This window comes from Pestalotiopsis fici, assembly GCF_000516985.1.
Source record: "Pestalotiopsis fici W106-1 unplaced genomic scaffold PFICI_Scf_2, whole genome shotgun sequence".
Taxonomy (NCBI): domain Eukaryota; kingdom Fungi; phylum Ascomycota; class Sordariomycetes; order Amphisphaeriales; family Sporocadaceae; genus Pestalotiopsis; species Pestalotiopsis fici.
In genome coordinates this window covers 4,532,823-4,559,466 of record NW_006917092.1, presented here as the reverse complement: position 1 = coordinate 4,559,466, position 26,644 = coordinate 4,532,823, and the positions used below count along the sequence as shown (strand labels likewise).

The 26,644-nt window shown below is 51.4% G+C and overlaps 8 protein-coding genes across 8 annotated transcripts; 3 read left to right on the top strand and 5 right to left on the bottom strand.

The window, feature by feature from the left end:
• Nucleotides 1-1,111: 1,111 nt before the first annotated feature.
• Nucleotides 1,112-2,811, top strand: PFICI_03545 (Succinyl-CoA:3-ketoacid-coenzyme A transferase 1; the record flags this gene model as incomplete). Its single annotated transcript, XM_007832126.1, has 3 exons — nucleotides 1,112-1,171; nucleotides 1,247-2,614; nucleotides 2,680-2,811. 3 exons carry the CDS (start codon nucleotides 1,112-1,114, stop codon nucleotides 2,809-2,811), a joined length of 1,560 nt encoding a protein of 519 aa, XP_007830317.1.
• A 346-nt stretch (nucleotides 2,812-3,157) lies between these two features.
• Nucleotides 3,158-4,259, bottom strand: PFICI_03544 (hypothetical protein C11D3.03c; the record flags this gene model as incomplete). Its single annotated transcript, XM_007832125.1, has 3 exons — nucleotides 3,158-3,372; nucleotides 3,490-3,945; nucleotides 4,016-4,259. 3 exons carry the CDS (start codon nucleotides 4,257-4,259, stop codon nucleotides 3,158-3,160), a joined length of 915 nt encoding a protein of 304 aa, XP_007830316.1.
• An 877-nt stretch (nucleotides 4,260-5,136) lies between these two features.
• On the bottom strand, nucleotides 5,137-9,038 carry PFICI_03543 (uncharacterized protein; the record flags this gene model as incomplete). The annotated part of the gene is made up of 2 exons (XM_007832124.1): nucleotides 5,137-6,254; nucleotides 6,323-9,038. The coding sequence occupies 2 exons, from the start codon at nucleotides 9,036-9,038 to the stop codon at nucleotides 5,137-5,139; spliced, it is 3,834 nt and encodes a 1,277-aa protein (XP_007830315.1).
• Nucleotides 9,039-10,914: 1,876 nt separating this feature from the next.
• PFICI_03542 (uncharacterized protein) lies at nucleotides 10,915-12,693 on the top strand (the record flags this gene model as incomplete). Its single annotated transcript, XM_007832123.1, has 1 exon — nucleotides 10,915-12,693. One exon carries the CDS (start codon nucleotides 10,915-10,917, stop codon nucleotides 12,691-12,693), a length of 1,779 nt encoding a protein of 592 aa, XP_007830314.1.
• Nucleotides 12,694-13,092: 399 nt separating this feature from the next.
• Nucleotides 13,093-14,094, bottom strand: PFICI_03541 (uncharacterized protein; the record flags this gene model as incomplete). Its single annotated transcript, XM_007832122.1, has 2 exons — nucleotides 13,093-13,441; nucleotides 13,550-14,094. 2 exons carry the CDS (start codon nucleotides 14,092-14,094, stop codon nucleotides 13,093-13,095), a joined length of 894 nt encoding a protein of 297 aa, XP_007830313.1.
• A 799-nt stretch (nucleotides 14,095-14,893) lies between these two features.
• Nucleotides 14,894-16,809, bottom strand: PFICI_03540 (Pyruvate decarboxylase; the record flags this gene model as incomplete). Its single annotated transcript, XM_007832121.1, has 3 exons — nucleotides 14,894-15,212; nucleotides 15,298-16,528; nucleotides 16,611-16,809. The coding sequence occupies 3 exons, from the start codon at nucleotides 16,807-16,809 to the stop codon at nucleotides 14,894-14,896; spliced, it is 1,749 nt and encodes a 582-aa protein (XP_007830312.1).
• Nucleotides 16,810-17,965: 1,156 nt separating this feature from the next.
• PFICI_03539 (uncharacterized protein) lies at nucleotides 17,966-19,873 on the bottom strand (the record flags this gene model as incomplete). The annotated part of the gene is made up of 1 exon (XM_007832120.1): nucleotides 17,966-19,873. One exon carries the CDS (start codon nucleotides 19,871-19,873, stop codon nucleotides 17,966-17,968), a length of 1,908 nt encoding a protein of 635 aa, XP_007830311.1.
• Nucleotides 19,874-21,209: 1,336 nt separating this feature from the next.
• PFICI_03538 (uncharacterized protein) lies at nucleotides 21,210-25,689 on the top strand (the record flags this gene model as incomplete). Its single annotated transcript, XM_007832119.1, has 2 exons — nucleotides 21,210-25,144; nucleotides 25,221-25,689. 2 exons carry the CDS (start codon nucleotides 21,210-21,212, stop codon nucleotides 25,687-25,689), a joined length of 4,404 nt encoding a protein of 1,467 aa, XP_007830310.1.
• Nucleotides 25,690-26,644: the final 955 nt, after the last annotated feature.

The following is a 26,644-nucleotide window of genomic DNA, read 5'->3' as shown; positions in this document are numbered from 1 at the left end:
GATGCTTATCGCTTATCGATAGTAGGTACGGCGGGGATTGCGCTAGACGCTTGTCTGAGCCACACATTTCTCGAGAAGCTGGTGTGGCTGGTTAGTTGCTCTGGGCTGTGGCTCAGTCCGAACCCCACAATCAACCACAGGGAAATCATTCAACCGCCCTACATACTCAGTACGAGATAGCATTATGCAGTCAGAACCATCTAGGTTTAGCCTCGAGATGAATGGACGGCTTGGCGATGGTGCTCACAGGCCATTCCCCGGCTTTGTGGGGAAAGCTTCTTCCAGACTCGACTTGGGGCGGCAGAGTGCATTTCCCGGTAGTAGTGAGCAACAGAGGCAGCATCGACACTGGAAATACAGTCGAGATGTTTTTGTTTTCCTCGGAATCGGAACGACGGGATCCAGCCGACTTTTCTGCCAACTATATATATCTAATGGCTTGAATCCGTGTAGATTCGTAGACATGTCAACACATGTGAAACAACAATAGATTGGCACTTTTCCCTCCTTGGTGAGTTGTGATGATGATGGCCAGGTAGGTCCGTCTCTTGAGGCACCTCTCAAACAAAGCCGGCAACCTTCTCCGGCTGCGTTCCTCGTGGAAATGGCCCAAACTTGTCCCGCCACTTTCCGAGTCAATTCCTTTTTGACTGGTTGAACCGGGCGGAATCGAACCTCTCTAGTCCCAATGAGGGCGGTCAGTTTAGTAGCAATTCCCTCTCAGCACCCATTAGCACCCTGGTCGATTGCCGACAAGTGCTCCCGGGCTAGCAGCTTGGGCCCTGGGCTGCTTCCGAGTAGCGGAGTAGCTCTTCGCTCTTTCGGCTGCAGCTCCCATGGGGTAAATATTCACACGATGTCTCTCTCCGGATTCTTCTCGTCGTCTCTTTCGTTTCGCCTTGACTCGATTCGTCTTTCTTGTGTATATCGTCGTCGTCAACCTTGATTGGTGTTTCTTGTGATCTTATCCTGGGGTAATTTTTGGATATCTTCATCTCCCAATTGATCATCTTTCAACTGCAAACGGATTGCGGTGCCGTCATATTATAGACAAGACTCCCTCCCGTCCGGCTCTAACCGTTTTATTATTCGTCCTGAGATACCCGTCACCATGCCTTCCACAGCCATGTGCATGCGAACACTGAGGGCATACTCCAAGTATGGCTCCAACGTAAGCGAACCAAAAGTCCATGCAATTCTTTGCTTTCAATCATATTCCGGATGCTAATTCTAAGATGCTTTCCAGCACACAATGGTCCTCGCAAGGGCCTTCTCTGCCACCTCGCGCCGCGCCGAGATCAACAAGGTCTACCCTTCTGCGGCCGAAGCCTTAAAAGATATGAAGTCTGACACGACAGTACTATGCGGTGGTTTCGGTCTTTGTGGTGTGCCAGATACCCTCATCAACGAGGTGCACAACAAGCCAGAAGTTACCGGCCTCACGGCCGTGTCCAACAATGCCGGTACCGATACCTCCGGACTCGGCAAGCTGCTCAAGACGAAACAGGTCAAGAAGATGATTGCAAGTTACATTGGCGAGAACAAGACGTTTGAGAAGATGTACCTGACTGGCGAGATTGAGCTGGAACTCACCCCCCAGGGCACTCTGGCCGAGCGTTGCGCTGCTGGCGGAAAGGGTGTACCGGCTTTCTACACCCCGGCCGCTTTCGGCACCGTTGTGCAGACTGGTGATCTGCCCCTCAAGAACAAGGCCGACGGCACGCCGGATCAGTTCTCCTACCCCAAGGACGTCAAGGTCTTCAAGGGCAAGCCCTACCTGTTGGAGCACAGCATTGACGGAGACTATGCCTTTGTCAAGGCCTGGAAGGCCGACAAGCTCGGTAACTGCCAGTTCCGCTTGGCCGCCAACAACTTCAACGGCGCCATGGGCCGAAACGCCAAGATGACCATTGTCGAGGCCGAGCATATTGTCGAGCCCGGTGAGATTGCCCCCGAGGCCGTGCACCTGCCCGGCATCTACGTCAAGCGCGTGATCCAGAGCACCGCCGAGAAGAACATTGAGAAGTTCACGTTCGCCAAGGATGAGAACGACCCCGAGGCCAAGAAGGCTCTCGGTAGCGGCGAGACTGCCGCCAAGAGGGAGAGAATCGTCCGCAGAGCCGCCAAGGAGTTCAAGAACGGCATGTACGCCAACCTGGGTATCGGTATGCCCATGCTGGCTCCTAGCTTTGTTGGCCCCGAGGTCGAGGTGCAGCTGCAGTCCGAGAACGGTATCCTGGGTCTGGGACCTTACCCCAAGAAGGGTGACGAGGACGCTGATCTGATCAACGCCGGCAAGGAGACTGTTACCCTCAACCCTGGTGCCGCCGTGTTCGGTAGCGAGGAGAGTTTCGGCATGATCCGCAGCGGCCGCATCAACCTGACCATTCTGGGTGCCATGCAAGTCAGCGCCAGTGGTGATCTGGCCAACTGGATGCTGCCCGGAAAGGTCAAGGGTTTCGGTGGTGCCATGGACTTGGTCAGCAACCCCAGCGAGACCAAGGTCGTGGTCACCATGGAGCACACGGACAAGAAGGGCAATGCCAAGATTGTCAAGCAGTGCGCATTCCCCTTGACCGGACGTGCTTGTGTGTCGAGAATCATTACTGAACTGGTAAGTTTTACTATTCACTGCATTCAGGGCCCGCTTAGAGAATCTTATACTAACTCTGTACCCAGGGTGTCTTTGACGTTGACTTTGCCCACGGTCTCAAGTTGATTGAGATTGCCGACGGTGTGACTGTGGAGGAGATCAAGAGCAAGACTGAGGCACCATTCACCGTCGCTGAGGACCTCAAGCCGATGCTGTAAATATGCATGACTTTTGCATCGGACACTTAGATGGGGAAATTTGATTCGTGTTTCAAAATGCTTTGTATATATTGGACTTGGCATGGTGCATGGCATTTGGGATACTTTTCTGGATAGGCAAAATCAATGATTTCAAGACTACAAGTACTCGGCGGTTTTTACGCAACCATGGCAGTGACTATATTAGCGATGTGTGGTTCCAAGGCAATGTTGATTGCCAAGTTCTTTTTACCAGAACAGGCTTCCCGTTGGCGGCACTCACAAGAATGATAAGACTAAACCAAACGTATTGAATACTGAAACACTTCGCTTCTTCTGTTTATGATTGAATATCCTCATATTCCGTTTAACGCGTACTCTCATGCTCGCCTTGTGGTATGGCGATTCCGTGATTACCTCTGTACGGGGCAATCTCGGCCGGTTTCCAGCCACCTCTCTCGAGAAGACCCGAGTCTTGGAGCCGGAACACCTCCACTTTCAAGGGCCGGCAGCATTTGATCATTTCCTTTTCACTGTCCTCACCGAAACCCCAGAGTGATAAATCTCCGCCAGGGCATGTGCCTATTTTTATGCCATGTCAGGAAGTGGAATATATATATCAGGACTTGAAGTCAAGGCAGCCATTTCTATGCCGTGTTCGAGGGTACTTTTTAATGACATGAAAGTTTTCAAACTTACTCAGAGCCATGAGGAGATCCTGCTCGGCAAGAAACTCGATAGCATCGCCCGCCTCGGCGGGGCAAGGGTTCATAAAGTAGCGCCCCTTCTCGTCGAGACCAGTGACCTGGAACAGGTTGATGACGTCGTGAACATCGTACTCGGTGAGGCCGTAGGGGAGGACGGCGCGCACCAGGTTGGAGTGGCAGTGGAAGTCGTAGCCCTTGGCCTCGCCCGAGAGCACGGCGCCAATGTAGGGGTCGCACCGCGTGCCCAGCAGGTCGTGCACCCGGCCGCCGTGCTCGTCGGCGCCGTACCACGAGAGCGTGTCCGAGATGATGGTGGCCAGCGGGCGCATAAAGGGCAGCGTGGACCAGAGACGGTCATACGTGCTCACGTGCGATGAGTATAGTTGCTTGGTCCGCGACGCCCAGAATCGCTCGCGTGGGTTGTGTGCGTTCCAAATATTGAGATCGCCTATTTATTTTATAGTGATTAGTGACTTGGTCCTACCACGAGGTATAGTATCGAGATATGATCTACGGACCGACTTGACCACCTTCCGGTGTGCTGATGCGGACAATCGACCCGGCCGGTGCCTTCCACGCCTTTCCAGACCGAATTGGCAATGTAAACTCTTCTACGAGCACGCGCGGAGCCTTCTGGGCAGAGGCGTACAGTTCCTCGTCCACCTTGAGCGGCGAGCCTGCCTTTGGGAGATAGGCCGGTGGCATCTTGGGAACGGGCGGGCGCGCCTCCAGACGTCTGGCGCCGGTATCATCAGAGGCCATATTGGGAGTGTGCTTTCAATTCAAAACTTGACAACTATTTTCTCAGAGATGATATCCAATTGTCGGTATGTGCCCTAGGATCTTGCACGTTGTATAATAAAGTCTGTCTGAAAGCGGTTGGAAGTACGTAAGGGTTAGGAGCAGGTGGATGGTCGCAAGTTGAGACATGTCATGTACACCATACATTAGTAGGGTTTAATACAGTACAATTCAACTGTCGGGTCTATAGATAATGGTCCGGTGTGCTTCCGATTCGTGATCATGCATCTACAGTTATCACAAGAAAAGTGTCACCATGTCAAGAAGTATCAGCAATCGGAGGACGAAGGCCGCGAGGGGACAAGACTATTATTCAAGCCTTGACTAATATCGCGGGGTAGTGAGACCCACCTGTGTGCTGGTGAAAATAGAATGGACAGAATGGAATATGAACGTCGTTATACTCCTCTAGCTTTGGTTATGCATGGCGGGAACGTCTGTTCATGATTGCCATTGTGCCCGTCATTCTCGACGGACTCAATATTTCCCAAGCAAGTCTTCATGGGTATACCCGACATCGTTTCATCAATTACTCTAACATGTAGCTCACACGCCAAAAATGATGGTGTCGCTGGCCCAAGAACGTATGGTTATTCAATACTCACAAAACACACAATCAAGAGGATCTCATCGCTCGAGTTTCATACTTTCCATCATTGAGAATTGTGTATATACTCTCACAGGGCACAGTAAGGGTTGTAATCTGAGAACAAAGAAGAAAATTTACTTTCAAGACCTAAACGCCATGCTCATGCAGTATCTCTGATTTATGCCTCTCCTTACTCCCGCCACCTTCATTCCTATATCGTTCCATCTTTGGCTGCTTTTGAAGGCCAGCCTAATACGTCAACATCTTCTGACCAGATCCTTTGCTCTTGCCCTCCGAGGTCATTGTACTGAAAGCACAGAACTTATCCTTGATGGCAACAACTTCGTACGTTCCTTCCAGACTGGCAGTCACTACCTTTTGGTTTTCATACGAGACATCATGCCTAGTCTCAAGGACATGGCTCTTTTGTCCCTTCTTGGCATTGGTCGAACGTGTGTAGGTGAACTCAAAGGGTGGTGTACCCCAGAACTCGAATAGAATCTCGACCTCTGAGCCCTCGTGGATGTCGGTGCGCACAATCTTGCCACGACTGATCCTGACCGAAGGCATGGGATGGATCGTCTTGGACAAATCGATCGCAGCGCGGCATTCTGATGCCTTGTCGCTAATAGAGGTGATTTTAAACTCGCCAGGCGCTTCAGCGATACGACGGAAGGTGGTGGTCTGAGATTTGGCCTTCTTCTCCTCGCCAGCAAAAGTGTAGTGTACTTCAAACGGCGGTGTGCCAGATAGGGTGTACGCAATCCTCTCGCCCACGCAGTAGTCGTTCCGTGTCTCCAGAGGATAGATTGCTGGGGCATCATACAACTGAACCTGGACCGACGGCCCGCCGACCTCAATCTTCTGCTGGCAGCCACGAGCATCACGAACCTTTCGGATCCGAACCGTCTGAGCGCCAAGTTTGAGATACTGCCGGGGTATCTGGATTCCATACGTGTTTGATGGAATGCTAGGGATGCGGAACGTCTCAGGGATGCTGCCTGTATGGTGACGAATCTCTATTTCGACATAGAAAGGTGCAACGCCCTGGAGATTGATGGGGATCTTTTCCTCGTAGTCTTGTTCCGACACGCAGAGCTTGAAGATCTGACCTGGCCTGGCAAAGGAAGCAGTTGGTTTGGCGTTGACAGTCTGTTCCAGCGTAAGGGGTTGGAACTTCCTCTTGTCATTATTGTAGAGGTTGTCTGCCAGTGCTGAGAACTTGTATGTGTATAGTCCTGCCTTGTTAGTATCCATCGGGATCGAGGCCTTGGGCATTGCAGCGTCGAATTCCTTTCTGGCAACCGAACCTGAGCCACTCTTGGGCTTGTGTTTGAGTTCGTAGGAAACATGGTATGGAGGAGATCCTGGCGCAAGTTAGTCTGCCTGTCACGAGCAACCGAATCTTGGAAATCCACAAGTGAATAGTACTTACCCTTGAGCGCAACCTCAAATCCATCAATATCACCTTCACAGACATCTTGTTTGACAAAGACGCTGCCGCGTTGCGAAATGGTCTCAGTCTGAACCAGAGCAAGCTCTGGCCGTTGAAACCAGTTGACCTCAAAAGTAGACATCTTTGGGTCGACCTGTCCGTGGCATTGCCTGTCGGAAACATCAAGGATTTCAAAGGTGCCACGTTCAGATACCTCAAGGAAATCATTGTTGGAGCGGGCAACTATGGTCTGATCCCCTCTGCTGCTTTCCGTGTTGCGGTATGTCACTCTCCATGGAGCTTCACCGGAAAGTTTGAGTGGTATATTTACCTTGGCATCTTCAACAACCGTTGTCGTCTTCTTGTTCTCAATGACGCCAAATGCGGCACGAGGCCGCTGGCGACGAACGGTGATCTTGATTTCTTCCTTCAAGAAGATACGACAGCCAGTCTTGTCCTGAATGCTGGTCAAGGCAAGTGTGTAGTCACCACCACGAGACAGAGGATCAGTTTGAATGGTAAAAGATTCCGTTGTGATATCCGTGACTTTGTGGGACTTCTTCTTGCCCTCATGGACAAGTTCCCATTCGAGAATGAACGGTCCGTCGCCACGCAGTGCCACGTCCGCCTTGATCGGCTCATCCAAACAGGCGCTGATAGCGGCTGGTTGGTCACGGAAAAAGGCAGAGGCAGGAGGCTTGACATTCTGCTCGAGATAATACTCGTCGCTAAGTGGCAGAGGGATGTTCTTGTAGATGGCATCCTCCAACTGTCTGAATCGGTACTGGTAGCGGCCAGCGTTCCGAGGCAGAAGTTCAATCTGCTGGCGTAGTCCTTTGACCATGACGCTCTCTCTGTGAGATCGCTCGGTATCGCTAATGACATCGTAGACAACCTTGAAAGGAGGCGTACCCACGAGATCCAGGTCGACTCGCAGACCAATGGAGTTGCCGGCGCACTTGTCGGGAATCTCCTCGGATCGTAGAGACAGCTTGGGCTCCAGCGGGTTCAACAGCAGACACGAAGACGGCTCCTCGATCTCTCCCTCGCAAGAATCACACGATATCGACTTTAGAGTGTAGAGACCAGGCGCAGAAATTGCTGGTTGATCGACTGCATTCTTGGCAACGAAAGTGCCAGTTTCAACGACATCGCCGTGATCACCGCTCTTACTAAGAGTGTCGATCGGCGAGAATTGCCAGGTAAGAGTATATCCTGTTTGGCTCGCGGCGCGCCCAGGCAGGCTGAAGCTGACAGGCAGGTTTGTCGATTGCCCCTTGGCCACCTTAAGGGGGTTTCTCAAGTCACAACCGCGTAGAGTCGCTTGAGGTCGTTCTCGAACATGATAGTTCTGTGCCAGATGTTTTGGCTTTGGTTTCGCCTCGACATCGTCACCAGAAACAGTGTACTTGACAACATTTCCGAAAACATCGTGGACCTCATCAATGGAGTACTGCCAATCCCCGGCCTGGCTCATTGACTCGTTGAGAGACACGGCGACAGTTTGCGCTCTGGCCCAAGAAACGTCCTCACCATCTTGCAGAATGAGACCAGAGGTCCTTGCAGAGCCAAGCAACGGAGAAGAGAACCCGTCAGGTTGAAGACTCTGGAAGTGGAAGCTGTGATCTTTACCATTGATGGTCCGGCTGTAGACAATCTTGAGCGGCGGCGTTCCGTGGACATCCAGAGATAGGTCGGACAAATCATTGATGCAGCGATTCGAAGACTCGGCACGGCGGACCTGAGCTCTGGGACAGGGCACCACGTATGTGGGTTCGGTGATCCTCTGCACCTCCAACTTGTATTCGTCCAAGACCTTGTGGAGACGATATGCGCCCGACTTCTTAATGGGCACGTCATACTTGTACGAGGTGACTGTTCCGTCCTCGGTGATCTTCTTGGCTTGTCTATCAATCTCACGAATTTGTGACTTGGTGAATTTGACCACCTCCTCATTGTTGGTTTCCAAATCGATACGGATCAGCTCGACCTCGGCCGGGATGGTAGCATTAAAGTAGAGCGGAACTGCAACCACATTTTTTCCTCCCTGTCCAATGCAGAAGGGTGTCTTTTCAGGGTTTAGCAAAGCAGAGCCCTCGGGCAGAATGTTGATGATCTGCTTGCCCATAATCAGGGAAGAATTCTGCAGAATGCTCGAGACCTTGACATTGTGCTCGGAAATGGAGAGCTCTCCTCTGTCGTAGAATATCTTGACAACACCAAGCAGCCATGCCGTCCACGAGACTTGGACATTGAACATGAGCACCCAGTTGAGTGCCTGCTGCCAGGCAAAAAGGGTGATGACAACTGGTTGGGAAAAGTCGAGCCATGGTATCCTGAAGGTCGGCAAGACGACGAACAAGAAAGTGAAATCAATGACTATCCATTTTGCGAATAGTGCAAAAGAACCAGTATCTTCCTCGACCACACTGAGCCAGTCCCAAAACCTGTACGCAAACAGGGCAAAATATATCGAGACGGCGTAGAATCTCTGACTAGGAGCGTCGATGACTGTCAAGGGTATCAAGGGCGGCCGATCGGTTGCGGCGGCGGCAGCGGTTCTATTCTCTGGTGCTGGGGGCAACGAGGGCCTTGCTGGGCGCTGTTGTCTTGGTGTTGAGCCAGGTGTAGGAGGTTGTTCTCTTCTCTGTCTGGGAGCTACGGTCCCTGGGGTCTGTGGGAACCAGCCCGACCGCACGCGCGGCGTTTCATTCATGGCATTCCGCGGTGATGGCAGCTAATCGAAGTCTTTGTTGTTGTCCTTGACGGATTGCAAGTCACCAGCCAGCCCAGCAACTACTCAGCTAGCAGGAGAGCAAGCTAAAAAGCTGTCGGCGGCAGCTCTGGTGTTTGTTCGTTTCGTAATGAAGTCCTCGAAGACGCGAAAGGCTGCCGAATAGCTGCTAGAAATGCCGGGGGGGTTCTTTGGGCGGGGGAAGAAGAGAAAAATTCTCGTCGGCGTCGGCGTCGGCGTCGTGGTGGTCGTGGGCGGTTGTTTGGTCTTGAGCCACTGCAAGCTGTGCAAGGTCTGTCTGTAAACAAGGGCCCAAATTTTTGGACCAAGTTCCCTTCTCTGGAATGTCCCGTCACGGTCCCAGAAGCGCGTCACTGTCAAAAGCTGCAGGCCGTGAGCAACTAAAGTTTTCGCACTGCTCGTTGCACTATTTTAGGCACAATGTAGATAATTACGCACTGTGCATTCCCCCACCATAGCTCTTGGTCAAGTGTTGGTTGTCTGCTTCCAAGTGGCCGTGCACCATTACAAGTTGCTGCTGGTACCTACATTTTGCGCTTTGCCCTTTGATAGAACTCAAGTCAGAACTCCTTACAAGGAAGCTGGCTGCTCTGAGTACAAGACTGGAGCAGCAGCTACAGCCTACATTACCTTACTACCTACCATGTAGTGTTGCTTGTCATAGCACAGGTCCCAACTCAATTTCAAAAGGTTCTATTCAATAACTCGAAGACGTATATCGTATTTGCATCAACCTCTGACTTGAGGTCTTTCTCCAGTTTAAATCACATCACTTCAAAACAGTGCATACTCAAATACCATCGCGAATACATTCCGCAACTGCGAGTACGTGCTGCTCGCTCAGCTGCATCCAGTGGCAGTTGGTAGTTGAAGGAGGTGCCCGGGTGAAAAGCATAACTTCGAGTTTATCGTTTTTCATCTGAGACAACAGCGTCAACCAGCTTTGCCATTACAGCAAGAAGACCGCGGCTGGGCAAGCTGGGTTGATCCTTTTGATTCGAAAAGTCCCTTTAAAAGAGAAACGCACGCCCTTTGTCAATCTACTATTTACTGTCCGTAAACCTGTTCATCACTGTCATCTTCAGCCTTGCCATCAATGTATATATAAACTTCCTGTCATTGGTCTCCAAGTAACACCCAACCTCCCCTCCAGATCGTTCAATTCCGTCCCGCGATCCCTCCGGATGGGGTAGATAACTACACACCAAATTAATACGCGACTGCCGGCTGACCATTACCTCTTATTAGGGTGGGTTTTGGTGCTCTTGTGAGTCTGACGTCGTCGCTCCTGCGCGACTTCATAGAAGTCACCGAATTGGCATAGCCTCCTGTTTATACCGCCAACATTGAAGTCTACATACACCTGGGTTTTTCACACCTCCCTTCATGTATGTGGTCAAGTTATACGACTCTTCTGCGTTTTTCTTTCAACTACAACAACAAATCGAAGAATACAACCACGGGCACAGATCAGCCAATTGTTTCATGCCTATCAAAAGAACATCCGCTTTACTATCACTCAATCAGTACAAATGAGTAGTCACCGATGAGGAATTTGCTAGACGGGTTGTCAACAGAATTACCTCTCACCCTTCCTTGTTTCTTCTCTTCTGCCCTATTCATCAGGCACCAGCTTCACTTTTTTTTTTTTTGTTACTTTTTCTCAAACTGCCACTTGTTCTAGGCAAGCAGGACCTTCAGTCTTGATCTTTCCATCCAATATTTCCACTCGGACTTTTTAAACACTCACCCCGTCTTTTTCCGACTCAAGGCTACCAACACCACTTAATAACTAACCTAGGTACTTTTGACGATCCATCCCGACATCTTGCCTGCCATGGAGGAACCCGATACAAAAACGCACAACCCAGACAAGCTCCCTTCACGACTGGAAAGCTTGGAAGAAGCTTCTACAGGCGGCGATGGCAAGCAAAATGAGGCGCCCGAAGAACAGGCCAACAAGGGCAACGGGACCTTGAACGGCGCTGATGACAGCGGAATTGACGTGAATGGCTCCAGCTCTAAGTTATCTTCAGCCGGCTCGCCAATTCAAGAAGAGCATGAATTGATGAAGGACACGTCCAGCAAGAGCCAGCCTGGTGTCGTCGACTCTGCGACAGCCAATGATGACGTTGGAGTGCCATTGCGCCGTTCCACACGCAACAGGAAGGCGCCCGCCAATTTCGACGAAGCATATACAAACGCGACAGCTCAAGAGGCGGTCAAGCCAACAGCTGCGTCATCAAGGCCGAAACGCAAGGCTTCATCCGCTGCACAAAAATCCTTTACCAGCAAGGAGGATCTTGATCTCGTCAATGAAGCCTTGTGTGCACCCATGGTTTCGGAAGAGCTCAGATCATACAAAGGTTGGGTCGAGCTCGAGTCGGACCCGGCATTTTTCCAAGCCATGCTTCACGAGATTGGAGCCCCGGATCTCAAAATCACAGAACTCTTCAGCACGGACGCAGAATCCATTGCTGCCTTGTCCAAACCCATCTATGGCCTGATCTTTCTGTTCCCTTACGAGAACCAAAGCGAACAAGGTGGTGAAGAGCGCCATGACTGCCCTGATGGCCTGTGGTTCGCGAACCAGACCAACGCAAATAGCTGTGCCACTGTAGCACTCCTCAACATTGCCATGAACATTCCCAACTCGCAGTATGGCCCGGAACTTCGACGGTTCAAAGAGGAAACGACTGCACTCTCTTCCTGGGACCGTGGCAACGCCCTGGACAGCAATGATTTCATTCGTTGCATACACAACTCTGTTGCCCGTCGCACACAGCTCCTGAATGAAGATTTGGTGTGGCAGAATAAGCGTGACGAGGAGGAGAAGCAACAGCGCAAGCGCAAAAGATTCAGCAAACCTATCCGCAGATCTAGAGCCAATTTAAAGGCTCAGTCCAAGACCTCCAATCCAAAGACATCACCTGCGACAAATAAAAACAAGAAAAAACCGGATCCTGCCAACGGTACAAACCATTACATCGCATATGTTCCCCACGCCGGCAAGGTTTGGGAGTTTGACGGTCTGGAGGATAAGCCCCTCTGTCTCGGTTCTTTCTCCGGCGGCAGCGACGATTGGGTCACGACTGCGATTGAAACTATTCAAGTCCGCATGGCTGCTGGTCTCTTTTCCAACACATTTAACTTACTCGCCCTCTGTTCCACCTCTCTTCAGAGTCTAGAGGACCGGCTCATCCAAAGCCTTGCTGGGGCGCAAAAACTGGAGCAGGACTACAGATCAGACGGAGAAGGTGATGACCTGTCGTGGCCACATCCTCCCATTGCAAAACTTTTCTCTCCTGAGAAACTCCAGGCTTTGAATTGTCTATCCTGGGACATGGTCGCTAACATCGGGCCGACCGAATCATTTATCAACAGGACATCTCAGGCAGACTTTGGCAAAGAGCAGGCAACTTTGCTGATGGCGGAGCTCCTTGTTGAACAAAATGATCTCGAGTCTGCGCTGGCCGCTGAGCTGAACAGCCATCGTAGTGCACGATCCGAGTATGAGTCTCGACAACGAGACTTTACCCCTTTTATCCACCAATTTCTGCTCGCCCTGGCGGAGACAGGACACCTGGAGGAGACTGTCAACAATTTTATTGAGTGATGCAATAAATCGTGGCCGGGGTGCGCTTCTGATGTCCAAGCGGACGAAGAAATAGGTCTTGCAAGTGGGCATTTCATGCAGAGCGAGGAGTGCTCGTGGCGTAGTAAAAAACTCATTGCTGTTCAAAAAAGAGTCGGATATCATGAGCTGGGCGTTCCAAGGCGTTTTGGGTTGGTCGAGCCATGTCGATAGAGCTATTGGGCTGGATTGGTCCATACGGCAGAGCTTTTGCAGCTTTTACATTAATGAACATGAGATAGACAATCAAAGTCTTTGACCCAATGGAAAAGGCTTTCAAGTTGTTTTTAAATCGTACCAAGCTACAAGACTGCTTGATACAAGATTAATTGCCACCCATGTGCGTTACATATTTTACTCTGTACATATACACAAATGATATTACGTCTCGGCGACAATGGTATTTGTCACACTCCCAATACCGTCAATCTCCAGCCTCACGGTATCGCCGACTTGGAGGCGGAACCGAGCATGTTCAATGCCAGCGCCGCCAGGAAACGTTCCAGAGCCAAAGAACTCACCGGGAAAGAGCCTCGTGGCTTTCGAGGCGTGCGCGAGCGCTTCGCCCATTGTGAACTGCCACTTGTCGGCTCGGCACTCGCTGACCACGTCCCCGTTGACCACGACTCGCCCCGCCAGCTTGTGCAGGACCGGAAAGATCTCGTCTGCCGAGACCACAATGGACGAGATGCTGTTGGCGAAGCACTTGGAGTGCTGCGGTCCAAAGCCGCTATACGGTTGTCATGGTTAGCATGTTGGGACTTTTGGTCCGACAAAAGCCCCCGGGGGAGGGGGAGGAGAGGCCCGTGTCTCCATCCCCTCAAGGCAGTCAACTCACCTCGCCATTTCAGCCATCTGCCCATTTCTCACGGAGAAATCGTTGAACACACAGAACCCGGCAATCGCCTGCTCCGCCTCTTGGGGCGTGGCGTTGTAGAGCTCGCGGCCGAGGACAACGCCGAGCTCGAGCTCAACGTCGAGGTACTCTGCATAGGCAGGACAGTGAACGGGGGCCCCGTCGGCCACAAAGGCCAGGTGGTTGGACTGGTACCAAATGGGCTGGCTATACCACAGGGCCGACGGCTTGAAGAGGGGGAACTCGCCGCCGCCGCCCGTGAGCAAGCCGTACAGTCGCGCCAGGTAGTAGGCTGCGGGTCGGTAGAGCTGCGTCATGCCCATGGCCACGCCGTAGTAATGAGCCTCGAAGAGCATAAAGTCCCGATATGACCGCGGCTGGAAAGGTAGGCCTCGGCGCAGAGGATCCTGCGCGTTGGGCGGGTTGGCGTTTAGGACTTCGATGAGGGCAGCACCGGAAGCTGTCGTTGCAGCGTCGTCATTGTCATCTACTTTTCGGACTTTGCCGTTGATGCGGTGGAATTTCATGATGATAACAGACTGCGCGTTTCGTGAGAGGTTGCATCAATCATGTACAAAATCAGAGAGTGTGAGGGTTTTGTGAACATGTTAGTTACATGGGTCGTCTTCCAGAAAAACCTTGGTGCGGCTTACCGAGACACTGTTGGTGCTGACAAGATTTGACAAAATTATGATACCTTGCTTGAATGGAGACAGACAAACTGTCTCTTGCTCCACTGCACCACGATGCGTACACTAAATGTGGCAAACTGCCTCATTTCTCTTCATGGCGTAATGCTGAAGTATTTTCACCATCGGTAAAAGTTCAAGCATCTTTTCCAATCGTACAGGTTGAGATCTACACAAATAACGGCTTTCTTTCTTTTCTTTTTTTTTTCTTTTTTCTTTTTTTTCTTTGAAATAACAAAAGAATTCTCCTTCTTTTTATCTCGCAACATCCATATCTCACTTGAATACCCAGCGCGGCGGTGCCAGATATGTCGAGACAGCTCCCAGATAAGTCCGGTAGCATCTCGAGCGTTGTGACAACATATCAAGTGATGAGATAATGCACAGATAATGACACGTCGCAAAAGAAAGCACTTGATTTTGCGAGCCCTCAGCAAGATGGGTTCATTTAACGACAGACTCATTGAGTAGAGCATGTAAAACAAGACTGAATTATAAGCTCTATGTATTCAAGGAGAGATAATATGACCGCGCTCTTGTTTGTGTAAGCCGATACGCCGTTCCCATGAAACATTCCAAATCTCACGCCAAAGCCATCCATCTACACATTCTCCAGGTCGACATCGTTAGACTCAAGTTACTCCGACTTGGCATTGTTCCTCGCGCTGGCCTCGGCCGTCGTCTGCAAGCTTCTCGGGGCATCCTCCTTGGGCATGTAAATCTCAACGAACCTGAGGCCTTTGCGCTCGTTAAAGTCCTTGTCTGCAAAGAGCTTCTCGACCTCGTCCTTGGTCTTGACGGTGTACTTCTTGGTACCATTTTTGGCCTGCTTCTCCGGCCCACCGCTGAAAACCGTGACAAGTTCCTTGTAGTCCCATTGCACGACGTCGTTGTACTCGGCTTCCATGCCGTGAATGAAGCGCTCAATGGTGTATCCGTCATTGCAGATGACGAAGCTATTACAACAAATTAGTACGATTATACATATCAAAGGAGCGTCACGTGGGGGAAAGCCCCAGAGAAATGATTCCCTCAACTTACATGATCACATCAAGTTCATGCTTGATCATCGTGCTCAGTTCCTGAGCAGTCAGCTGGAAACTGCCATCGCCCTCAAAGAGTATCGTTCTTCTCTGCTGTTGGGCATCTTTCGCGCCCAGTGCTGCACCTTGACAGGCACCAACAGCCCAACCAATTGAGCCCCAAAGGGTCTGGTTCAGTCCTGTGGCGCCCTTGGGGAATTTGGTATCCCAGATACCAAAGTTTGCTGTGCCAGTCTCCGTAACCACAATATCGTCGTCCTTTAGGAATTCCGTGATGCGGGGCCAGAACCACGCCTGCGTGACAGGACCATTGTCGCCCGTTGCCTTTGCAACTGTCTGCGGTGGCTTGGGCGCTTTCTTCACAGAGAGTTGGCCGATATCGACCCGGTCGGTGACCTTCTTGAGGACACCGCGCATCTTAACGCCAGGGTATTCGCTGTATCTTACTGCACAGTACGTGCTGTGGAAGTCCACCGTGTTCATCTGGCTCAAGCGGTAGCTGAATCCTGCAGTGTTGAAGTCGCTCTTCAACGCGCCAACGGTCAAAACCAGATCAGAGCTCTCTACCGCCTCCTTGACATCTGGGTGCGAAGCATCACCAGCATACACGCCTCCAAAGGTTTCATGTGTCTCATCAATGGCGCCTTTGCCCATGGGCGTAACAAAAACGGGGATCTTGGTCTTCTCGATCAAGGCGTGCACCTCATCGAGCACTCTGTGCCGGATTGCACATGCATCTACCAAAAGCACTGGGTTCGTTGCCTTGTGGAGGTAGCGCAGGACGACATCGACGACGTAGTCCTCACGCTCAGCCTCGTTCTCTGGCTCACGAAGATCAATTGGAGTGTCGAGCCTGGCGCCCTCGACCTTGGTAGTGACGCGGTCTGTGGGCCACATGATATAGACGGGACGGGACTTGAGATAACATTCGCGGAGGGCGTGATCGATCTGGGCGGCGATCTCGGCCGGCTCGGTAAGCTTGGCTACTTCACAGGAGACGGCCTTGGACATCTCGGCGAACACGCCAAAGTCGCCATTGCCGAGTGTGTGATGCAGCAACATGCCATTGCGTTGAGAGATGGTGCTAGGGCAGCCAACAATGTGTACTACGGGTACCATCTCACTGTACGCGCCCGCCACGCCATTGAGCGCCGAGAGTTCACCCACTCCAAATGTTGTGATCAGAGCCGAGATTCCCTTGATACGGGCATATCCATCGGCAGCATATGCTGTGGGTTTTCTGTTAGTCATCAAGGGTACAAATAGACAACAAAAACAAGACGAGTCAGGGGCGGACCGTCAGGTGCTTACCAGCATTCAGCTCATTCACACTGCCCACCCATTTCAGACCGTTTTGGGGCAGGTAATCTAAAGCCACGAGGTTGTAATCGCCTGGGAGTCCATGAACAGAGCGAACTCCAATTTGGTGCAGACGAGTAAAGAGGTAGTCAGCCACATCTACGGGCTTTGTGAGGTTCTTGGTTCGGATATCGACGGTATTGCCCGCCATGTTGATGACCAGGGATGTCTATGTGGTAGACTTGTGGTGGTGCAGGGAGTTGTGAGTTTGCGTAACAGTAGGTGTTGAGTTACAGGGTATGCGAGTATAATAATCAAAGGAATGCGGAAGCAGCCACGTTGAGGATTTATATAGAAGCAGGATGAGAAAAGTATGTGGACAGATGGGAATGGTGGTGTGGTATTAATACGATAAACGAATCCCTTCTGAGCAGTTTCTCGGGCTCATGCGAGGCTCATGCAGAAAAAGTTACTCAGCATAGTAGCCAGGGAAGCTGAGACCTGCCTGCGCTACGTATCTACCTACCTACCTACCTGACCTATCAGACCCGACCCGACCTTGCCAAAGAAACATGCGTGAATGTGTGTGTGTGTGTTGTGATGCGTGGGTTGTAGGCAGGGAGCTACTGTACGGTTTGCATTGTGGTGATGCAATGGCGGGCTAAACAAGCTCAAGAGCACCCCACAGAAACTTTTGGATACATGGTTAACAGGGCCTGAAATCGACCTAGACAGCTCACTGGAACCTGACCCGAACGTGATGGGATGTGATCCATTCTCAAGGCGGTTCTCGCTTGTCATCGCCTACCGTTACGGGCCGAATCTGCACCCGCCCATGGTGAGCTGGTGGGCAGCTCGTGGTTGCATGATCGCGATTTCTTTTGTCGTCAGGCCATCTGCCTTTCGCGAGGTGGAGAATGTCTTAAGAGCGAGAGGCCCGGAACGCCCGGCGCTGGCCGTCTCGTTCACCCCCGGCTCCGATCAGCCCCGAATGGATGGATCATGCTGGCTGGACCCATATCTACCTGGTACGCCGCCACGAATTCGTTGCGGGAAAAGAGAGCCTGTTACAACTGCAGTTCAGAAAAGTCCATATTCCTGAATATCCCGAAAATAGTCTGATGAGTCATCTCTTCGATCGTGTACTAGTGGTAGTGTGCTGTAATATTCTCCGATTATGAAAGTAGCCATAGTTGCTTAACTATGAAGATTAAATTTAAAAGAAAGAAAAATTGCTAAATGTTCTGATCAACCTTGTTTGATCATAAATTGGGTATCCTTCCCTTGCAAATCCATTTCATCATGCATGATCATCATTATTCGACATCTCGACAACCAACTCGGCTCAATTTCAAACTTTCAAATTTTCAATCTTCAGGGAAAAGTTCCCGCATGTTACTGACAAAAGCCCCCTGGACATCGTCGTAACGCTTGAAGAATTTGCCAGCCATTGGAATTAGATCTTGAATTTCGCGCGGCAGTCTCTTGCCATCACTCAAGTCAAGCATCTCCATGTTGTCTTCTGCAATGACATGGTGGTCTGATCCATCGGTTCCCACCATGCATCTGTAGAAAGCTTGGGCGGTCCTGTTACTCGTCCAGCCCAAGTTGTCCCCATCCCAGCCCATGGACTCACTGACGCCGTCGACTGACCATCCGAGGATGATACCATGATAGTCGTACCGCTTGTGCTTGAAGACCTGGCCCACGCGGTACTTGACGGGTATGGGTGTCATGAGATCGCTGCGCCTGCGAGGTGCCCGTTCAGACGAGTCAACCTGACGGATCTTTCTGATCTGGTCCCTTACTCGCCTAGACGGCAGTTCCCATGCGTTTTGACGTCGACCAGGTGCAGAAAAGGTATCGTACATGGGGCAAACATATTTCTCGACAAGCCAAGCATCTTCTGGAAAGTATTCGTAAAAGTAGTTGATGAGGTCTCTCACATCCTGCTGCCAGTCCCAGCGCACATCTTCGTTGTCGGGCAGCACGGGGACCATCATGATGCTTGCCCATATCATACTGTAGAGTGCCGGCTGGAGATTGCGGGCCCAGTCTCCGCGGCGCAACTCGATCAAAGGTATTAGCTCAGCCACGGGACGCTCTATCGTCCGGAAACTTGTAAAAGAAGCACGAATGTTTTGAGCCGTACGCATAACAATGAGGTCGGTGGCATTGGGAACCAGCATAGTGTCTCGTCCTAGGTGAGCGCCAAGACGATACAGGTACGCATGAAGCTGCTCCATCGGAACCTCGGCAGCCGAGCAATACGGGTCGAGAAACATCTTCTGGCGGTCCTCCTCGCCCTCCTCCAACGGCTGGCCGTCCAGGGAGAAGCCTTCTGGCGCAAGTACCACGGCGTGGACATGGCTAGGGAGGGCACAGCAATAAGCCTCTACGCCAATCCTCTCAGCAAGTGCAGAGAAGATGGCAGCCGATATGATGGGCAGCGAAGGGTGCTGGTCGTCCTTTAATGCTCGGCCAATGAGGCAGTTGCGCAGGTAGCGAAAGGTTTCGGATTCGTTCTCCATTCCGGTGATGTTGTTAACGTGAAGCCAGGCAGCTAATGCAAGTGCTTTTCCGCGAGTGGTCATGCCATTGACATCGTAGTGCGCGGCGCGGAACTGGCTGATCAAGTTGTCGAGCATATCGGAGATCTCGTCCATATCGCCTTCATTGTCGTGTAGCACAAACATGTCAAAGGCGCCGAGTGCGCGCTCGAGCTGCATTCCACATCGCAGGCGGTCTGTTGGCGAGAGGTTGTCTCCGTCTAATCGAGCTGCATGTTTTTGGTATTTGGCCCATTCTCCAACAGCAATGCTTCGGTGGATACTGTCGAGGACGTTACACGAGTAGAAGCGGCGGGCCAGTACGTCGTCGGCGGTATCGGCAATCTTGCATTGGCTCAACAGGAAATCCTTTGCATCATAGCCGTGTTGACAAATCTCCTCGGTCTTTTCCAGGCGAGAGACGCGCGAAGCAACAATGCCATCGAGAAGGCGGGCGATGCGCCGATTGCGCTGCAGACGGAGGGCGAAGAGGCCCTTCCAATCGACGTCCGAGGCCCTATTTCGCAGCTTCTGGGCAATGTCGTGCTCCGGGTGCCAGTACCGAAAGCTAGTTTCGCAGTACAGCTTCCATAGCAATTGGGTGTCGGCAATCCGGTGGAACCGTTTAGAGAGTCGGGGTACGGTGGTCAATGTTTCCTCAGGCGCCAAGTAGCTGAGTATGTGGGCGATGATCTCGTCCGGGAGCTGGTCAAATGACGGCCACATGTTGAGGAATTGATCGTCGTCCACGGAGAGGTGATACTTGTTGCAGTGGGGAGAAGATGCAAAGAATTGCAATTGAGAAAAACCACTGCGCAAGTGTCGAATCCAAGTAAATGGATCGACCGCTCGCATTGAATGTTCCGCCGCTGAAACCTGGCCCAGACTAATGGAGTAAGTAATGTACGGTAAAAGGCCTGTCCGCCGAAAGTTGGTGCGCAACTCGGAGGAGTAGTAACCTTAATGAGAACGGCACTACCGTACGTACAGTGCCCGTATCTTCTACACTACTACCGATCGTGATCTCATAGGGGTCTTGCGGATTGGTTCTGACCTTGCGCTTGGCTGTATTTGTACCGGAATACCTAGCGCCCTACCTGATCAATGTCAAGAGTCTTTTTTGCCTTTACGGAAAGAAAGAGAGAGGGAGAGACAAAGAGACTATTTCGAGGGATATTCTTACACTTTTATAAATCATAGTTTTCTTTTCTACCCAGGATCAAAAGCATGGATTGATAGTCTCGAAAATGCCAGCCACCATTCATCGATGCCATATTGAGAATGGAAGGTAGGTAAGGCGGAATCGATAAGGTATGATTGGTGGGGCCGCTTGGCATCCAACTTCCACCGTACCAAACTAAAACCCTTCACTTGGTCATAGTGAGCAGAAATCTGAAAATAGTACTTGGTAAACATTTTATATGTGTAATTGTTTACGTTTCCTCCATTATAGTGATTTTGGTAGCAAGGAATCATCCGATTACCTTCAACAACCGCAGCGTAACTGTATTCCGCTCGGCTCACAAGGTGCGAAAGCCATTGGAAACTCTTCATAAACATACCGGGTATGGACAAAGTAAAAAGAGAGTCAAAAGCCTTCAAATTAGCGGGAGAGTCAACTGGCTTCGGTGCACGGTTGCTAGGTCGAGCTGAGATACTGCAAGCTATCCAAAAATGCCACTAAAGCTTCCCCCGCCGCCGAGGACCCCCATTGGCTGTCCCAGCCCAAAGTAAACAAATTGGTGGGTTTCGTCCCGGAGACGCGCCCGGCAGTCAAATGGACATCGCGTCACCCCCACTGACAGAAAGTCAACCACAGTAAAACACACAAACTTGTTTGGATTCATTTACATTCTCGCTGTCGCAGCTAAACTCGCATTCGACGACCTAGATATTTGCAGATGCTCTACCTATTTTGTCGCTTTGCCCATCTTAGCCTCGAGTCAAATGAAGTAAACAATAACAACAACAGCGGCAGTAGCAACAACCACACACCAGATACCCCTTCGCTACGATCGCGCACCACGAACACACATAATTAAACCAAGAAGAGCTGCCCAACATGGTGCAGCACGACTTTGGCGGGCTTGATACGCCTCGCACCAACGTCGGTGATGCCACATATATGGATCGCGAACCCGATTTCGACATGACGCAGGAGCCCTCTTTTCAGTCGCCTGCTAAGGACAACAACATCCTTCATCAAATGCGCAACGGCCGTTCCGGTGCCGTCAACCTCAGAACCCCACGCGCTTCTCGCGCAGCCCTGACAGATAGGCGAAATCAGCTGCCGCAAGGCATTGGGGGCAACGAGTTCACCCCCATGCTCAAATCTGCCACGAGGAACAGCGCAAGGAAATTTGGCAAGGAGAACAGGAAAAGGAACTCAACGCCCGGCGCACTCAACAGGATTGTTGAAGATATGGACATGACCAACGTCGCCGTGGAGTCTTCTCTTTACGGACCCTCTAGAGGCAGCAATTCGTACATAGACGCCACACCCATGCCACACGTAGACGACAGCAGCATAGCATCAACACCAATGGTTCTGCCCCCACGTCGCGGTGCCGACAAGGGTCCCCTCAACGACGGCAACCAACTCTCGCTCCGTGAACAGGAGAACGTCATCGATAGAATCGAAAAGGAGAACTTTGGCCTGAAGCTCAAGATTCATTTTCTCGAAGAGGCACTGCGCAAGGCCGGCCCCGGCTTCAGCGAGGCCGCCCTGAAGGAAAATACCGAGCTCAAGGTCGACAAAGTCACCCTTCAGCGCGAACTAGCCAAGTACAAGAAGCAGTTAGGCAATGCCGAAAAGGATCTGGAGACATATTCGGAACAGATCCTCAGCATGCAGGAGAGGGCCAAGAAGAAGTACGCCGACGAAAGCCAGAAGATTGAAATCGAAAAGCTCAAGCAAGACCTCGAGGACAAGGCGGCCGATCTCGAGGATCTGCAGCGGCAAGTACAACAAGGCACGCAGGACTCGGACAGGATCGAAAAACTGGAGGGAGATATCGGCGATCTGGAGGCCGATATTCGACAAAAGGACAACGAGATCAACGAGCGTGAAGAAGAGATTGAGGGATTGAAAGACAAAGTCGACGAGATGGAGGAGAAATGGAAAGATGCCGAGGCACGACTAGCAGAGCTCGAGGAGAAGGCTCAAGCTGGTGAAGATTTGCAGGAGGCAAAGGAAACCATCGAGGATTTGGAGGCCAGCGTGCGCCGTCTAGAGGATCAGATCGAGGGCTTTCAGGAAGAACTTGAGCAAGCCAAGACTGACAAGGAACGAGCCGAAACTGATTTGGAGGAGCTCCAGGAGGAAATGTCCAACAAGTCTGTCGTTACCAAAGGATTCTCACGCCAGCTGGATGAAAAGGTTGCTCGCCTGCAGAGCGAGTTGGAAAAGTCTCAGGAGAGATATGCCTTCCTCGAACAACAATCTGCCGAGAAGGAAAAGTACACCAGCGAATTGAAGTCAAAAGCGAAGCAGCTCCTGCAGCAGAGGGACTCTTGGGAAACAGAACGACAATCGCTGGAAACGAAACTCGAGCAGGCAGAAAAGGACTTGGGCGCGCGCACGGATGAGAAGAACCTTCTGCAGCTCCGTCACGATGCACTAGGAGCCGAGTCGGCTTCGTTGCAAAACGACGTGAGCCGTCTACAGAAGCAGATCACCCAGCTCGAGCAAAGCTTGGACGGAGAAAAGGCACATGCCTTGCAGATCGAGCAAGACATACGAGCACAGTTCAAGAGCGATATCGACCACCTTCAAGACGAGATTTCTCGCCTCCAGGCTCAAGTCCGCGAAAAAGATAATTTGTACGACAATGACAACGAAAAGTGGGAGAATGAGAAACGCAGCCTCGAGTCTGAGCGCAATCGCGCCGATGAGCGCGCTGCAGGCCTTCAACGAACCATTGACAAGTTGCGAGAAGTTGAAGGCTCTCTGTCGGGTAAGGAGACGAAACTGCAAGAAGCGCTCAACAGCGAGGTTGAGCGCCACAAGAGCGAAGAGCAGTCTCTTAGCCGACAGATTGAGAGCCTCAAGCAAGACTTGCAGGCGCGTCAGTCGATACTCACCGATCTTCGCACAGAAGTTAGTACTGTCCGCGAAGAGCTCCATCAAAGTCAGCGAGACTACCAAGCGCAAGCTGAAAAAGTTGAAGCTCTCGAAGACGAAGTCGAGGTTCTTCAGTCTACCCTAGACGATGAGTCCGAAGAGGCGGGCCAGAAACTGGCTCAAGCGCAACAAGAATGTGACGATTTGCGACAACGCCTTCGAGCTCTTCAGGGCGACATGGACGACGCCCAGGCCAATCGACAAGTTTCTGCTTCTCTTTTGCGTCTAGAATCTCAACTTTCCGATGCCAACGCCCAGCTTACTCGAGCGGCCAAAGAAAAATCCTCTCTGCAGGATCAGCTCGCAAAGCTAGACTCGGAAGTACGCTCTATGCGTGCCTCGCTTGCCGAGGCAAAGGCTGAACGTGAGGAGGCCGAAGATGAGCTTCGCCGCTTCCGTCAGCAAGACAATGATACCTATCGTGTTGATCAGGAGCGCATCGATCTACGAACCGCCAAGGTCAAACTCGATAGCGAAGCCCGCCGTCTACGGGATGAGAATCGCTTGCTTGATGAAGAAAGAGACGCCGTCGAAAAGGCGCTTGCCGACGAAGTCGACAGAGCTGCCGCCGAAGAGGAACGACTGAACAAGGAGATTGTCAAATTGCAGTCCAGGATGCGCCAATCAAGCGGCAATGATAGTCAGGAGCTCACAGCTGCGCGGCGCACCATCCGGGAGCTGGAGCGCAAGATTGACGAGTACGAATTGCAAATAGCGTCAAGGTCGATATCTGCCGGTGCTTCGCTGGGCGCTGAGGCAGAAGGCAACTCGGAGATCTCCTTGATGCGCAAGGATCTGTCTTCGGCCCGACAGAAGGAGCTCGAATTCTTGCAACGAGAAGCCGACCATAGAGACACCGCTCGTGGCCTGAAGAGACAGATTGCCGATCTCGAGCGGAAGCTTCACGAGTCAGAGATGACACACCTAATCGAATCCCCAAATGCGTCTGGCTCTAACTCGGCATCAGCCCGCAAGCAGGAGATCTCGGAACTCAGGCATCAACTAAGCACTGCCAACAAGTCCTTGCAAGAAATGCGCCGTAAGCTCCGGGATGCAGAACGGTCAACATCAAAGAACTATCCTGCTCATGATGATGTGGTTCGTGAACTGCAGGCACAACTCGAGGATCTCGAAGATGAGAAAATTGCCCTCGAGTATGAGGCGGCAGATACGCAGAACGCAATGGCCGAGCTGAAGAGCCAACATGAGAGAGCAGTACGCAAACTCGAACATCAGATCTACAAGCTGCAAAACTCTAGCTCATCTCGCCACAACAAGACGGATGGCCATGATATTCTAGAGCCCAATGAACGCCAGGAGCTACGTGCTATGCTTCGCGAGTCACAAGCCGAAGTGCAAGCTTTGGAGCACGACATCCGTCAGCAAGCCTCGTCAATCAAAGCCTACGAGGGCGCCCAGAGCACTATGCGACAGAAGTTGGAACGGGCGCGAAGTGAACGGGCTAACTACAAATCCAGAGTCCTCAAGCTTGAGGACGACTGTCAGCGCCTGGCTGACGGTGCCCAGAGTGCCATTTCTTGGATTGAGACACACAAATCCTCGTCGTCTACGTCGGCCTTGGCTGCGCCCACCTCTGCAGCTTATGCGGCTGCAAAGGAGATTGCGGCTGCGCACCGCACATCGATTCGCTCCGCTTCAGGCAACTTGGTGCTAGATGTCGTTGATCAAGCCGACCACGAAGCCGTGATTCGTGCAGCCGACGAAGCAGCGCGACGCCATGAGAAGGAACTCAGAGGCCTCGCCATGCAGATGCGATGGATGCAGGCACGCTGGGAAAGAGAGGCTAAATTGAGGACCGACGCTGCATTCGCAAAGAAATTCCTGGAGCTACGCCTCAATGTTGCCGAAGCTTGGTATGTTTTCCTTGTTTTTTTTTCTTTATTATTCTCTTAATACGAGAAGGTCTTACTAACGCATATCCAACAACAGCAATCAAGCAGATCTTCGCATCTTGTCCCAGATCCACAAGCAGCTGGGTATCAAGTCTCCGGAGCAGCTTCTGCAGTCTCACAAGACACACACATCATCTCGGTCATCAACGACACACCTTAGAGCCAGCCCAACACAAACTCGAGCGCAACGCAATCTTCGTGTATTTGCTAGTGCTATTCGAGCTGTCGCAAGAATGCGAATCAGCGCAAAGGCATGGAGTAAACACGAGAAAACGAGAAAGAGGTTGGAAGTGGCTTGGGAGGAAACCAAGAAGCGAGAGCCTGTCCGAAGATGGGAAACAGATCGCGATGATACTCAGGATAGTCATGACAACGACGATCGTGGCCACCCCAATGGAAGAATTTTGGAGGACAAGGGACTGCAGAGGAACGGCAGGAAGAAGAGCCGGCGAAGCCGCAGTGGTGGTGATGGAGATGAGGATGCTTGTATGACTTTGAATTTTTAACTTGAGTGCGGGATTCGAAGGGGGGAGCGTCATGAGTTTTGTTTTGTGTATCATGGATGGGTATCTGCCCATAGGCAAAGGCGTTTTTGGAACGGGGCTCAGCAGGATTCGATACCAAAGCCTGTCAAAAGGGATATTTCTTGCAATGCATTGTTTTTGTCAATATGGTTATTTGCAGCGGTTCTACGTTGAAGACGGTCATTGAAACCAACTTGTAGGATCATACACTAAACATTGAATGAATGGTCTCGACGCATTTGCACATTCATCTTCATTTTGACAATTATTGCCTCGATATCATTCCCGATGCCCTGATACCCATCTACCAGCGATCTACATATTCCAAATCATAGCTTCCTGGAGCGGTGAAAGAGTTTGCTCCGTACATTCGGCACTTTGACAGTTTGGATCAATTTAGAAATTAATTGAATCACATCTTCATCATGGCCTTGTCAATTGATGACTCCATGGTTTCGGCCGTAAATGTAAGGTCATCGACCCCGGGAGATGAAAAATATTATTAATGACCAACCTTGTTGTTGTTTGGAGCATAAAAGTCAAAGGTGAGGCAGTGTGTAGACGACATCAACAGACATCGTGTATCAGCGAATAGATGCCTTGGAATACTCTGGAGATATAGATGGATGTGTCATGTTACCGATATGAGCACTGTTGTGCCGCCGTCTGGGATATTTCAGGCGCAAACACGGCTTGCATTGGGGAGAAGCTCTGTGGGTGTGGTGAGACAAGGCGGCGGGCAAGGGTTAAGGGAGGGGGAGCCCAATGGGGGAAGCGCAAATGATCCTCGTTGGCCCAGTTTTTGAGAGTCTACCCCAGATCATTTGTGGTATTAATGTGTACATTGCCCGTTGGATTATGTATATAGCACTGGTAAGACTGGGGGAGATGTTGGCCAATCACACACTGGATTGCTGCGCCCTCGGTTTTATCCGTG